The sequence below is a fragment of the Syngnathoides biaculeatus genome, chromosome 14, assembly GCF_019802595.1.
Source record: "Syngnathoides biaculeatus isolate LvHL_M chromosome 14, ASM1980259v1, whole genome shotgun sequence".
NCBI lineage: Eukaryota > Metazoa > Chordata > Actinopteri > Syngnathiformes > Syngnathidae > Syngnathoides > Syngnathoides biaculeatus.
This window is the reverse complement of record NC_084653.1, coordinates 18,057,701-18,072,045: the sequence shown is the minus strand read 5'-3', so window position 1 is coordinate 18,072,045 and position 14,345 is coordinate 18,057,701. Positions and strand designations below refer to the sequence as shown.

At 40.2% G+C, this 14,345-nt stretch overlaps 1 protein-coding gene across 1 annotated transcript in view; it reads left to right on the top strand.

The window, feature by feature from the left end:
- The window catches only part of lrp1bb (low density lipoprotein receptor-related protein 1Bb), a 217,218-nt gene that overhangs the window by 178,770 nt on the left and 24,103 nt on the right, over positions 1 to 14,345 (top strand). Inside the window, 10 exon segments of the mRNA XM_061842266.1 lie at positions 1,347 to 1,355; positions 4,254 to 4,388; positions 4,659 to 4,793; positions 6,646 to 6,765; positions 6,868 to 7,112; positions 8,303 to 8,526; positions 10,779 to 10,885; positions 11,920 to 12,036; positions 12,157 to 12,330; positions 13,165 to 13,290. Coding sequence (XP_061698250.1) covers positions 1,347 to 1,355; positions 4,254 to 4,388; positions 4,659 to 4,793; positions 6,646 to 6,765; positions 6,868 to 7,112; positions 8,303 to 8,526; positions 10,779 to 10,885; positions 11,920 to 12,036; positions 12,157 to 12,330; positions 13,165 to 13,290 — 1,392 coding nt within the window.

Sequence of the window (14,345 nt, the reverse complement as noted above, 5' to 3'; positions counted from 1 at the left end):
CATAATTTATTCTAATACCAAATAAACATTAGTAAGTGACTCCACCCCCCTGCCAAAACACTCAAATCATCTTGTCCCACTGAAATGAATGGAAATGCCATTAATCTAATCCTGCCTCCTGAAAAAAACACACATTTTTGTAACTTGTAACCATTCAGCCATCCATTTTCTTTGCCGCCTATCCTCACAAGGGTCGTGGGAGTGCTGAAGCCTATCCCAGTTGTCAACACGCAGGTGGTGGGGTACACCCTGTACTGGTTGCCAGCCAATCACAGGGCCCATAGAGACAGACAACAGTCACACTCACAATCACACCTACGGGCAATTTAGAAACTCCAATTAATGTTGCATGCTTTTTGGATGTGGGAGGAAACCGAAGTGCCCGGAGAAAACCTACGCAGGTACCGGGGAGAACATGCAAACTGCACACAGGCGGGGCTGAAATTGTACCCAGGTCCTCAGAACTGTGAGGTCAACGCTTTACAGCTGTGCCACCGTGGCGCCATAACTTGGAACTTTTTCTAAAATTAAAGTACACACTGTAATACTGTAGAGTATACAAACATCAAGTAATGTACATAAAATGTAAAGAGTTATTAAGAATTAAGAGTTTGTCCATTATAATTCGTTCCGACTGTGCAGCTCCTTCAGGTGTCCCTTGGCCACCGAGGGGCAGTATGATGGGACATCTGTACTTGGACACTTTCACAACTTCTAACTTAGATGCAGCCATCTTTCTTTTTTTCTTTTTTCCAGAGGATAAAAAATATATTCCTGTCAGTGTTGTCTGTCTACACGTGTCGCTCCACCGTTTATGATGAAATATATAAAAATAACGTGGAGACAGACATGCTATTTGTTCATCTTTTTAGGGTGTTTCTCATGACATGTTATCATAAAGCTAGCAGGACAATCCTAAGGCAAAATTTGGACGGTTGTTTTGAATACACGTGTTATTCTCTTTGATGTTTAGTTTGATGTGAAAGTTTAACTAGAAATGACAATAACCATCTTAAATCCTCCTTTTGAAGAATTGTCCACTATTTGCCAAACTGCTGTTTATTGGTAAGTGAGCTCTCTCGTCTGAAATTTGGACTCGCAAGTCATAGCAAAAAAAAAATCAACCGAATGACAGGTCGTATATCTTGAAAAAGTCGGGTCTCTCGAATTCCATGGCACCGCTTTACTTTCTTGACTCCATTACTAATTTTAACAGGACTTTGGCAGAAATTTGCGTGGTATCTTAGGGTATTTCAGCAAGAGTACAAATGGAAAGAAAAAAATAACTAGGGGAATTAGTGAATACTTTACTATACATTTGTGGTGGATTACTGTCGTTCAATTAGGAGGAAATGGTACCCTTGTTGTATTTCATTACATTTGCCACCTTACTTCAATATCTTTAACCATTTATTACTGAACGTTGTGGATGCAGAAGGTGAAAGATTCTTGCAAATTGCTTCCATAATAACTGTTGCATCTCCTTTTCTTTTTACGACAGCCTGACATATTCGTGCAGTGTAACGCTGACTTGAGTGATGGCGCCAGGCAGGCCTGAGTGAACGGGACAAATGACTTCATTCATATTTCACTCTTTCATCCTCTCTCTCTTTCCCTCTTATCTTCCTCTCTAATTCCATTGATCCGGTCATCAGTCTCTCACTTCACTCCATTACCTCCCTCGATTGTGCGCCTCTTCCCACCATCCGTCTTCTAAATCTGACCTCAATCCCATCATGCCACCCTTCGCTCCTGCTCTCGCTTAATTTTGTTGCTTCCTTCTTTCCATCCCACGTCATTGTGCAAAAACTCGATTTCCTCTTGATCTCGATATTTGATTACGAAGGTGTGCTTAGCAGTGATCCAATAACTAACCACCCTTTTGTGTAGATGACATACGTATTTGTGAATCGTAACCGGCTGTTGACATTGTTCTTTTGAACGTGGAAGCTGTATTTCAGGGTTCAGAACATCAGATAGTAGTTTATAGTGGCATTTTTTATTTAATGCCAGTACAACAAAAATAAACCAATTACCCCCACCTAACTTTGCTTTTGGCCAACTAATAATTTTTCCTTATCAGAGATCATAATCCGACATCCCACTTTTTATCTCTCACGCACTCTTTCCTCTCATATAGAGCTAAACAAGTGAGGCAAGGCGATCTAATACTTGCTACGTGTAAGAACTTACCTTGGGTCAAAAGTTTTTCACATTGATAAATCACTTGGTGGCACTGTGACCGACAATTCTAAGGACCACGGTCCAAATCCTGGCTCCGCCTGTGTGGCGTTTTCTCCGTCCCAGCATGGTAGATTAATTGGAGACTCTAAATCAGGGGTGCCCAGACTTTTTTACCCTAAGATCTACTTTTCAAGCATCCAGCTTCTTGCGAGCTACCGCCAGGGAGCAAGTGGGGGTGATGATGATGATGCTCCCAAATCGTTTTAAGGTTAATGTTATGTTGCCTCCTATATTTAAAATAAAGAATTAGCTTTTTGTGCACTGGATTGTATATGCTTTCATCTGGATCAGGCTGTGCCAAGGTGGATCGTGCACTTTCTGCTTTGGCTTCAAACCAGACCTTTCCCACTTGGAAAAGGGAAAATCTCATCCACTTTTTCTTCAATTATTCACATACTCTGACAGTCAGTGCATCTTAAAACAACAGCATTTCTTTTTTAACTTTTTCCAATAATATGGAAAGTAAACATAAGCAGCACGTCTAGCTCATCTTTGCTCTACGTTGCCCAGACTGTGTTGGTAACTAAAGAAGCGGTGGTGGATGCTGTCATTATCAAACACATTGATGGGCTGCGTAAGTACAGTAACATTCGTAATCATGAGTGTACGTCTTTAAGAGCGGGTGGGGGGGTGATTGTAAGGTAAACTAGGAAAAACAGAGTGTGGCGGAGCAGCGGTCGTTCACTGAGAAAGTTCCCTGTGCTGCCTAAAAGAAATCAGTGGCTTCTTCTTTTTTTTTTTTTTTTGCTGTACGTATGTGAATTGTGCCGTTGGATGTAACAACCAGTCATCCCCCACCCATTGAATCACATTGCAAAATGGCACAAACTGAATAGCTGTATGTTATACTTCCAATTTGCATTGGATTATTTATTGTTTTTGTGCACAACACAGAATATCTGCAAAGGGACTGGATCAGCGCTGCACAATTGCGCACGCGCGCAGTTGAGAGGGAACATTGGCTGACGTCTTTTTTTTTTGGCACGCCATCCCGCGATCGAGCAGTCTTGGTCAACGCATTGAGTACCCCTGCTCTAAATTATCCATAGGTGTGAATGTGAGGGTGACTGGTTGTTTGTTTATATGTGCCGTGCGATTGTCTGGCAAGCAGTTGAGGGTGTAACCCACCTCCTGCTTGAAGATAACTGGGATAGGCTTCAGCACTCTCGTGAGACTTGTGAGGATAAATGCGTCAGAAAATGATTGGTTGGATAAAATATTGATTTTTCAATGTATAAAATGGGCATCATGTCTTTTGCAAATTTTAGCATGATTGGTTCCAAGCTTGTTGTCCGACATGCTTCATTCTGGTCATACTCAAGAACTATTTTCAGCCAAATTGTTAAAGGACTAAGTCCATGTCAGCTAGCGACAATGAATAAATATTTAATGTAATGCAGTTCTTTTAAAAAAAAAAAAGGTCATTAATATTAAGTTTTGATCAAAAAGGTAATAATACCTAGGTTAATTTGGGGTGTACATGTTAGTTATATTCAATCTTGCAGGATGTCACCTGATCAAACCTGGAAAACAGGTTTGTGGACATCTTGTGTATTCTGTTGTAAATAACGACCATAACAACCGGGTGATGACATGGGGGGCTGGAGCTGAACATTCTTTATAAATGGTGTCTTTGGAAAAAAATATACAATATGATATTCTGTACGTGTAAACACGAACAAATCCTGATCATTGGCCATTGTCATCTTTGGTAGCACTCGAAGAGATCTTGTGTAAAACATGAGATATTGGATTCATGTTCCTCTGGGTGCTTTGTGGCGGTCTGGTGCAATAAGGTTTTGCCATTTAACCATTCTGGAGTGAGGTCCTTTGACCTGTTTTTGCCAAATACAGAAATAGGTGGTGCATATGCCTCATTAGGCTGGAAGAGATGTCTTCCCTGTCAAGGGGCCCTGGACAAAAAGAGTTTGAAAACCCATGGATAAACACAGACATACATTTATTTTTTTAATATTTGTATTTTTTTCTGCGTTCCATAGCAGAGGTAGCGGCCAGAAGACCTCGCCCTTGTGGGAAGACGGAATTCACCTGCAGTAATCGACGCTGTATTGCCATGCAGCTGCAGTGCGACCTCTTCAACGACTGCGGCGATGGTGGCTCGGATGAGCTGGACTGCAAAGCCTGTGAGTGTGGCGCCAGTTGACTCAATCAAAGCGAGCAAAAACTACTCCGTGATGCTGTGAGATTATTAGGAGGCGGGGATATCTCCTAGTTTTAGCTGTGATGTTGTATTTATGCTAATGTATGTATGCCCCTGTTTTTTGAGAAATGTTGGATGTGATGTAAAAGACCAGCTGTCCTTTTGGCTTCTGGACATCAAAAGGAAGCCGCTGCAGGTGGTGGAGATCCAGAAAGCGAGTGTGCAATCAAAAGACTGTGTTTTGTATTTGTAGTCTCCAGCGGCGATGTATGCGTAAAGAAAACAAATCCATGCGGAGAGGACGCCATCTGCAATCAGACAAACACAACCGCAGTATGCCAATGCAAACCAGGCTTCAAGAGGAACCAGAAGTCCGGCCAGTGTGACGGTAGTTGATGATACTTTTTTTGTCGTGCACCGTCCTGTATGAATGCAAATTGCAAGAGCAAATAGTAGATTCCAAAAACACAATGGCGTGTGAACATTGCCATTAACTTTCGACATTTAAAGGTCAAGTGTCATGCCTATAAACATTCTAAAATAGATATTGTAATGAAAAATATATATAACATGATTCACTTCACTGTCCATACGAAAAAATAAAAATTAACAGAGAGCATGTCGTCCATGCGCAAAGTTTCCAAAGTCTCATTCGACATCCAAGTAGTTAGCATATTTCCAGCATCCTCTGTTCGTTACGTCACACCGCGACACTCACTATTGAAAACACGCAGTACCACCTTCCATTGGACACAGAAGCTCTTTTCATAGAAGAGAACATCTCACAATCGAGTGGCCAGGGCAATATTACCCTATTGTTTCGAGCCATATTTAGATGATATGCGGATCACTTCTAACTAACAACAGACTCCCAGACAGAAGCCACACCGCTCATCCGAAGCTGCCCTTGGCGCCGACGGGTACATCGACACATTTAGCACCCCTGACTTATGTGCGCGGATCTTTTGTGACATTTTGAGAGGATTATGTCCCCGTCCCTCCCCCAAACTATTTTATTTTTTCGTGCTGTATACACACCTGCTTGTCATTTGGAACCCACAAAGCTCTCATCCATTGCACCCGTGCAATCCATTTTTCACGACGAACCGGGTCTTTTTGAAAAGTATGAAGAATTAATCCATCCTCCCGAGTGTTGGAACAATATCCCGCAATAAAACGAGCCGGAATTTTGGCTAACATGACGGAACAAAAAGCTACCTTTCAGCAGGTAAAACTAATATAATAATAACGAGTCCACTTGAGGGCGGTCCTGCCATGTACGTCACTTTCTGCTTCTTCTCGAGAGGATTTTCTTGGTGGGAGATACAAAAAGCTGTATAGGTCAAAATCATGTTTTGTGGTGGGGAAAAAAAGGGATGGGTCCGTTCCGGCTGCCTTTTTTTTTCATTAATAACATACTAAAACGCATACATTTCATAGCAGTGGCACAAACTGGATATTGACACCAAAACAAGGATTGGCAGGGAAAAGGGCTGCAGACATTGAAAAAAGTGTGATGATTTTCCATCATGTCTTTCTTCTTCTTGTGACTCCACTTTTATTTTTCAGCTTTGTTTTACATTTACCTTTTGGAGTTCACATTTGATATGCGTTTCCTTTTTCAACTTTGTGAGTGGCAGTTTTTGCACCATGTTGTCTGTTTAAATATTGACTATTATTTGCTTCAATTAAGTGCGCTAAATACTGTCACCACTAACATAATTGGCAGATGACAATCTTGTGCATCACAGCAATAAATTTTTATTCAAGAAAGGAGAAATAGGTTTTGCAATAAAATGTCCTTAAACATCATAAACGATAGCTCATAGTTTAGATTTAGTTGCAGAAACATAATTGGCTCGAATCTTGTCATGAGTTAAAATGTGAAACTATGAACCCGAAGTATGTTTTGAAGGTCAATTCTGGCACAGCAAGACATACAGTTGCTATAAATCTGAATCCAAGTTTCATTTTTTTATCCCCCCAAAAATTTAACACTGCATGCAAAAAAAAAATGCATCTCAGTCAGCTCTCGTTCTGTTAAATCAGGAAAGTATCATAAAGTGGACGTACTGTGAGTGACGATATTTCCTTTGACCTTTCCCCATTTGCTGTATCCTGACAGGCTGTAACAAATAGCATGACTCAAAATTTCTCAATCAATATCCTTCGTTTTTATGGTCACATTAACATGCTAAAAGCATCCAATTTGTCAAAGATTGTGTTCTTCTAATTTGCAGAGATAAACGAGTGTCTACAGTTTGATACATGCCCTCATTACTGCACAAACACTAAAGGATCTTTCAAGTGCACATGTGACAGAAATTATAAGGAGATTGACGGAAACTGCACAGCAAAAGGTATGACGCCCAAAAAATGGTTTTATAGCAGCTGTCACTATTCAAATGAGCTTCATTCAGGAGAACAACGTATTCTGCTTCTTTTCTTAACTGTGTGGGCAGGACCAGAGGATCGAGTGCTCTACATCGCTAATGACACCGAAATCCGAAGTTTTGCGTATCCATTTAATCAGACCTACGGATATAAAGTGCTCGCGCAAATTGAGGACAACGCTCGGATTGTTGGGATGGATGCTTTGTTTCACCACCAGAAGTTCATCTGGGCTACCCAATTCAACCCTGGTGGAATATTCTACAAGGATAGCGTGGAAAGAAGTCAAAGTAAAACAAATACCGAAATATTGTAAGTGTATATAATCTGTTGTGTATAAAAACAAATAATATGGTACATTGGCTTTTTTAAAGTGAAATCAAACATTTGTTTCTAAATACAATATGCATGTTTGATGATAATAGCTGAAAACTTAATATATGTGTGTGTGTGTGTGTATATATATATATATATATATATATATATATATATATATATATATATATATATATATATATATATATATATATACAGTGATGCCTCGGTTCTCGACCACAATCCGTTACAGAAAACGGTTCAAGAAGTGATTTGTTTGAAAACCAAATCGATGTTTCCCATTACAATGAATGGAAAAAGAAATAATGCGTTCCAAGCCTAAAAAACTTGGGCTTTTTAAAGCATTTTTTTAACTTTTCTTGATCATAAACTGCATAGTATAAATACATGTATGGTTTAAATACTTTATATGATAAAATTATTTAAGAAATAGATTTGTTTTTTGGTTCAAATGTATGCTTTAGTAGGAGAGTACACTAGACGGGGAATGCATTGCCGTATCTGTAGCGACTCGGCCCGCAGCCTTGTAAACTTTTTTTATTAACAAAAGTGCAGAATAACTTTAAACAAGAAACTTGCCTTCTTCAGAGCCATGGCAGTAGCCATACAGTAGTCCTCGATAAGAATAAAAACAACAGTCACTACGGGGACATGTCTGTGTACAGAGGCTCATTATACAGAATAACAAAAGTGCGTTGGTTGCACCGTGCGCGTTATGTCATTTCCGTCTTATTTTCCGGGGGGAGTTCAAATTGACAATAAGAAAACGTGTCATGGGCGGGTCAACTGCTTGAGCTGCACGCGATGTTATTTCCATTTTTTTTCGGGCGGCGTTCGATTAGGCAATAACAAAACGCGTCGTGGGTGGGTCAACTGCTTGCACTGCGCGTGATGTTATTTCCGGGTTTTTTCGGCGGAATGGGAATTCCCAACAAAGCGCATCGTGGGTCAGCTGGTCTGGCCGCACGCAATATGTTATCTCCGGGTTTTGTTGGGGGTGTTGAAGTCCCGATTTTCATTCGAAAACAGAGGCAAAAAAATCTCGAAATTTTCATTCAAAAAAGGGTTTATATATATATATATATATAAATAAATAAATATAAATTATATTAAATGTTGATGTGCCAACAATGAATACTGTATGAGACTTTATTCCTGATTTGTTTCCAGTGTTCAGACTTCCGACGACCCCGAGACATTTCCGCCGACTGGATCACCGGGAATATCTACTGGACTGATCATTCACGGATGCACTGGTTCAGCTATTACACGGCGCACTGGACTAAATTACGATATTCCATAAATGTTGGACAACTCAAGGGACCAAATTGCACACGCCTAATTACCGACATCGCAGGAGAACCTTATGCCATTGCTGTCAACCCGGGACGAGGGTAAGTAGTAGTGCAATAAATCAACCTGAGATACGAGTTTGTTCATTCCATGACCACACATAATTCAAAATGTCAAACAACAAATTGTCGTTCTCCATTGAAATAAAAGAAAATGCCATTAATTTGTGTCAGGCTCCCCCCCCCCCCGAAAAAATAAATAAATAGTGCTGTATAATATTGTACTTTATAAAACCATACAGTAATGACATACTCACATAAAATGTACCCCCCCCCCCAAAAAAAAAAAAAAAAAAACTGCCACATTATCTGGTCCTATTCAATGGATATTATGCTACTCCTACTGGTGTGACAACCAGAAGTCATCCAAATGACCTTTTTTATTTGGAAAATCTCATACGACCGGTCACTTGAAAATCAGGGCACCACTACACTTCCTTACTACACTTCCTTACTGCAATACCCTCACATTTAGGAAAAGGTCACAGTCCCTGATGAACTTTTCAGTTTATTGAACACCAGGAGCTGCTGTCCACCACAGCTCACACCCAGACACTCACTATGCCCTCACCCCTTAAAGGCACGTATTGAACACAGAGTATTTTCTCCACGTTTTATACTTTTTTTTTTTTTTTTTTTTTTTGTCTTCAGGTAGGTTAACAAAGTGTGTGAAAGTGTCTTTTAAGAGGTTTAAATGTTAAAAGCAGTGGGAGCGGTAAAACAATTATCTTTTTTTTAAGGCGCTCTCAATATTGCAGAGTTTCACCTACTATAGTTTTTGAAAATAAAATTGTCCATTAAGGTGAATGGGAATTGTTGTTTGTCCCTGTGCCTTGCCTGAATACTGCCTGGTGACCAGTCGAAGGTATACCCCACCTCCATCTTATGTGTGACCCTAAAATGAATAGGTTGTTGAAAATGGATGAATGTGCCCATACAGTTTTGTTATCCCATCATTAGATTGTGCAAGTGTACCTAACCCAGTCAGTGGATATCATCGCCCCTGCCATCATCATCATCATCATCATCATGTGCTGATGTTAATGTTGCTTATTATTCCTTCCTCGTATGTGAGCAGCACTTCCTCTCAGTTCTGACCGTTTATTAGTCTGATATTTTAAAAGCTTTCCAGTGTTAACTATCTGGATTGTAGTTGTGTATGCTTGTCATTAGAAACTGGGCAGCTAATGTACTGCACACTTGGTTTTCATACGATAGCGGTCTTCTGCATTGAAATACAAGATAATGAGATCACAGAGCGTGAACCAAAACACTAAGGCAAATGTGCAGCCAGCCAACGATTCAGATCTCATTAGATTGCTCTGCGGAGTTAAGAGGATCTGCTACGAAACTACATTGAATGTCCAATGGTGGTCCTAGTTTGATTGGCACCCTCTACAAGACCCTTACTAGACCATATTTTGAAGGTCTTGGTCTTTTATCGTACCAGACTCCCAAAATTTCTAACTCCAACTGGCTGGATCTTGTTTTTTTTTTTTTTTTCCATCAAGACTAGCACTGATCTGATATTCTTCAACTTCTTTAATGTGCTAATAACCAGAAGCAGATAATACCTACAATTCATGTGTTACCTGTCCCTACAAACCCTCTTAATGAAGGCAATCTTTTCGGTGTTCTAAGCAATGGACTCACTCTTGGGCTTGACTTGGTCTCGGTGAGCTACTGTCTTGGGCAACTCTTGTCTGATCTAGCTGGATCACAACACTACCGATATTGAATGTAAGATTTATATATTTTTAGAAATCAGTGTTACTTAAGAGTACTGAACTGAAATGTAAACAATGTAAATGAGGATGGGCACTTCAAAATTGCTGTCTGAAAATTAGACTTTCCCCCTCTCACCAATGTCATTTTGACTATAAGAAAAATGACTGCGATTACAGCACCTTACTGAGTCACAGTAGTAGTAGAAGAAGAAGTAGGATTATATTCTTCTTCATTTGTGTCTGCACAACTGGTCAGTATTATACCGCCCCCTGGTGACCAATAAAGGCAGACTAGAAGAATCAGCACAATGTGTTGCATTTCAAAATTAAATAATAATGCACCAACAGTGGAATTTTTTTTTTTTTTATGGTGATGGGAGAGCGGCACCCTAACCCTAACCCTAACCCGTTGACAGCTGGGGGAGGCTCCAGCACACCCGGCGACCCTTGTGAGGATAAGCAGCTAAGAAAATGGATGGAGGGATGGTGATGGGAGTATTCATCCCAAGACTCGCAATATGCTTCTACAAGAGAAAGGAAGTCACCCAATGTTTTCCTGTCATGCAGGATGATGTACTGGAGTGTTGTTGGCGATCACTCGCATATTGAAGAATCTGCCATGGATGGTTCTTTACGCAGAGTGCTTTTGGAGAAGAAACTCAGGAGACCAACTGGTAGGTATTTCTTTTGTTGGTCTTTTTGTTATATGCTTAACACGTTTACTTTTGGCAGTGTGATAGATTAGTGGTTCGCTAGCTCAGGATTTTAATACTGGCTCTGGCCCTCCAAAGCACACTAGGCTAGTTGTCAACGAGCTATTTAGGCTACTATTTTCGTTCCCAAACTAGCCCCCCTCAGTTTACCCACGACCTTAATGAATATGTTTATTTTTTTACAATAACAGCCAAACAATGGTAGCATAAGCCAAATAGCCGTAACATTTTGACTCCTTGCTCTAATGTAATGCATTTGTTTTCTCATAAAACATTTGCTAAACAATATTTTTCGTGGCAATTTCATTATATTCACATCAAAACATTGTGAAAACTGGATTTATTCATCACACTGCTCAAGGGCTCCACAGAGATGTGTCTGTTGGATGTCAGAAGGGCACATAACCATTGGGAATACATAATTTTTTATATGTATGATGAAAAGTACATGAAGTGTTTGTAATGCTTTGAAAATGCAGATTTGTTATGGTCACAGAAAACAACGGCACGGAAATCTATATGAATGAAACATTTCCCAGTGTTTGAAGCCGAAACCGTGCTGATCTAGTTTTGAGCATTAGGCTTGGCCTCCTTTAATTGAACTGCCAACATTCTGTTGTGTTTACAGAACGAGGAATTTATCATCTGTGGAAAACCTATTCAAAAAAACCCAGCCTGGCTCTCAACTCTCTAGTCAAACGCTGTGCAGAAAGTAAAAGTGATTAATTGGCTTGGAATCGTAACGTAAGCATTCCTTAACACTACCAAACAAAGCGGAATGCACATTACGGTGAGGTCTACTTTGTAATTTCCACGCAGGAGAATTGATTGTGGAAAGAAAAACAAGACAAAGGGTAGAAACACACAAAAAAGGGAGCTTCATGTTTCAGCCGGACCGCCGTGACCTTAGCTCCTCCTAATGCCTGACGACTCCCACCGAGAACCGTGTGACGTTTGTACGGTAAATAAAAGTCTTTGTTTCCTCATCCCCACAGGGCTCGCTATTGATTATTTCAATCAACGTTTATACTGGGCTGATCCCGAGCTTTCGCAGATTGGCAGTGTGAGATTGGATGGTTCCGACCCGCTGATCACGATCAATGAGAGACATGGTAATTTTTGGGCATAAAATGTCTCACTTTCACAAAAGCAAGTTGAGACATTTTTAAGTTAAAAGACTTTGTTTTTTTTTTTTTTGTCTCACTAGTTCTATTGTGATGTTGGATTTACAGGTATCTCCCAACCATACAGAATTGATTTATTTGAAGATTTCATCTACGGAACTGGACTCAAACACGAGGTCTTCAAGATTCACAAGTTTGGCAAACAGTCTGTGGAGTTCTTTAAGTTGGGTGTGGAGAAACCCACTAATGTTTTGATATCCCACCGATTCAAACACCAAGACGGTAATTCATCATTTTGATTTTGTCTTACCTAACATACAAAGTAGAAAGCGTCAGTCCAAACAGTACATTATCAAGCTACAGTACATACGAATCGTTAGTTTATTGGACTATGGGAAAATACAGAGTGGCAGGGTGATTCGTGGAAATTTCGGAATTGAAGATTTCCGAATGTCTTCTGAGATCATCATGCAACATTATGACGGAGTTGCCCAACCGCAGTTGCATTCAAATGGAGTTAGTTGGTCCATTTTCAGAGGGAAGCTTTACTGTCCCTGAGAGACTCAATTCAACCTAGCATGCAATACGTGGGCTGAAGCCCGGCATCGAAAACTTTGACCTGAGGCCTACCTGTTCCCCAACATTATTCATCATGGGCTTTAAGTATCACGCTTTTGGGTAAAGCAAACTTGTAAACAGAGTACCATGCATGCTTTCTTTGAAAATTTGATTGATTTGGATTTCTCATCTTTGATTGATAAAACGCCTCTCATCTCTGATCACTGCGATACCAACACAGTCATTTCCAATTTTGAAACAAACACGGCCACCCCTGAGTCTGATTTTTGATGAATTCGTTTTTAGACGTTTGATGTGGTTCTTCAGTGCAAGTCAAGGTCCAGTAACCAATTAGGTATTTCTCGACACATCCACATTGCTCGAGTAGTCAGTCTGGGAATGATGTGCATGTAAAATTGTGAACATTTTCATCTGTGTGCCTCTCAGAGCTGTAACAAGTATCCCACCACCCTTCCTAACAGTAGCAGAGAATAACATATTTGAATTAATTACCGCTCCGAAAAAGCATCACAGACCCACTCTTACTTTTCCCAACAGCATCAAATCCATGCCTGAGGATGTCTTGTGATTTCATGTGTTTGCTCAACCCAACTGGTGCCAGATGTACTTGTCCGGAGGGCAAAATTCTGATCAATGGCAGCTGTAGTGATGTCAACACCTCAGGTGGGCTTATACTTTAGTTTTGTGGCACTGTTATGCTACATTACAGGAAATTGGAAACGTAGGAAATATCAGACCTCCAGCTAGGAATAGCACGAGGGATTGCCACCTGCAGTCAAGACGTATTAATGTTTCTCAACTCACCACCATGTAAGAGGAGTCACACATTGAACATTTTTAAAAGTAAAGATTGCTGTAAATAAGGTACTCCGCCTGTAGTCACTAACCTGGATGTATGACGGGTTTGAAAGTGAATGTTTATGTCTTTATGTGCCCTGTGATTTGATGTCAACCAGTCCAGAATATGTTTCAGCATCACCCCTAAAGGCCCCAAATTCTCATTAAGCGCTTTAGAAAATTGATAGATGGATGGAGGAAAATAAATACAGGCAGCCTGCTGTGACAGTGGTTAGCATGTCTCCCTCACAATGAAGACATTCTGAATTTGAATCTCGCCTGTCTGGCTTCCTCCCACATCTCAAAAATATGCTTCTGAGGCCCAGAGCAGACAAAAGCGAAATGGCCAAACCTGAAAGAACTGTCGCATGTGGTTCGGCGACTAGTTTTTGTGAGTGGCCGACTTACGGCTGCTAGTTTTGCTGCGATTCAAAATTTTGAAGCCTGTGAACAGCATTGCTGTTGCACACTAAATGTGACAGCCAAACAAAATACACATAGATAGATAGATAGATAGATAGATAGATAGATAGATAGATAGATAGATAGATAGATAGATAGATAGATAGATAGATAGATAGATAGATAGATAGATAGATAGATAGATAGATAGATAGATAGATAGATAGATAGATAGATAGATAGATAGATAGATAGATAAACAGACAGACAGACTGTACACATTCATATACACACAGTATACTCTGTGTGTATACACCAGCACTCTCTTGACCCTTATAAGGATAAGTGGCTCGGAAAACATATGACTGGATCTGAGCCACTTATCCTCACAAGGGTCGCAGGAGTGCTGCAGCCTTTCCCAGCTACCTTCGGGCAGCTATCTTATTCGACAATTTCATCCTTATCATCAAAAATAATAA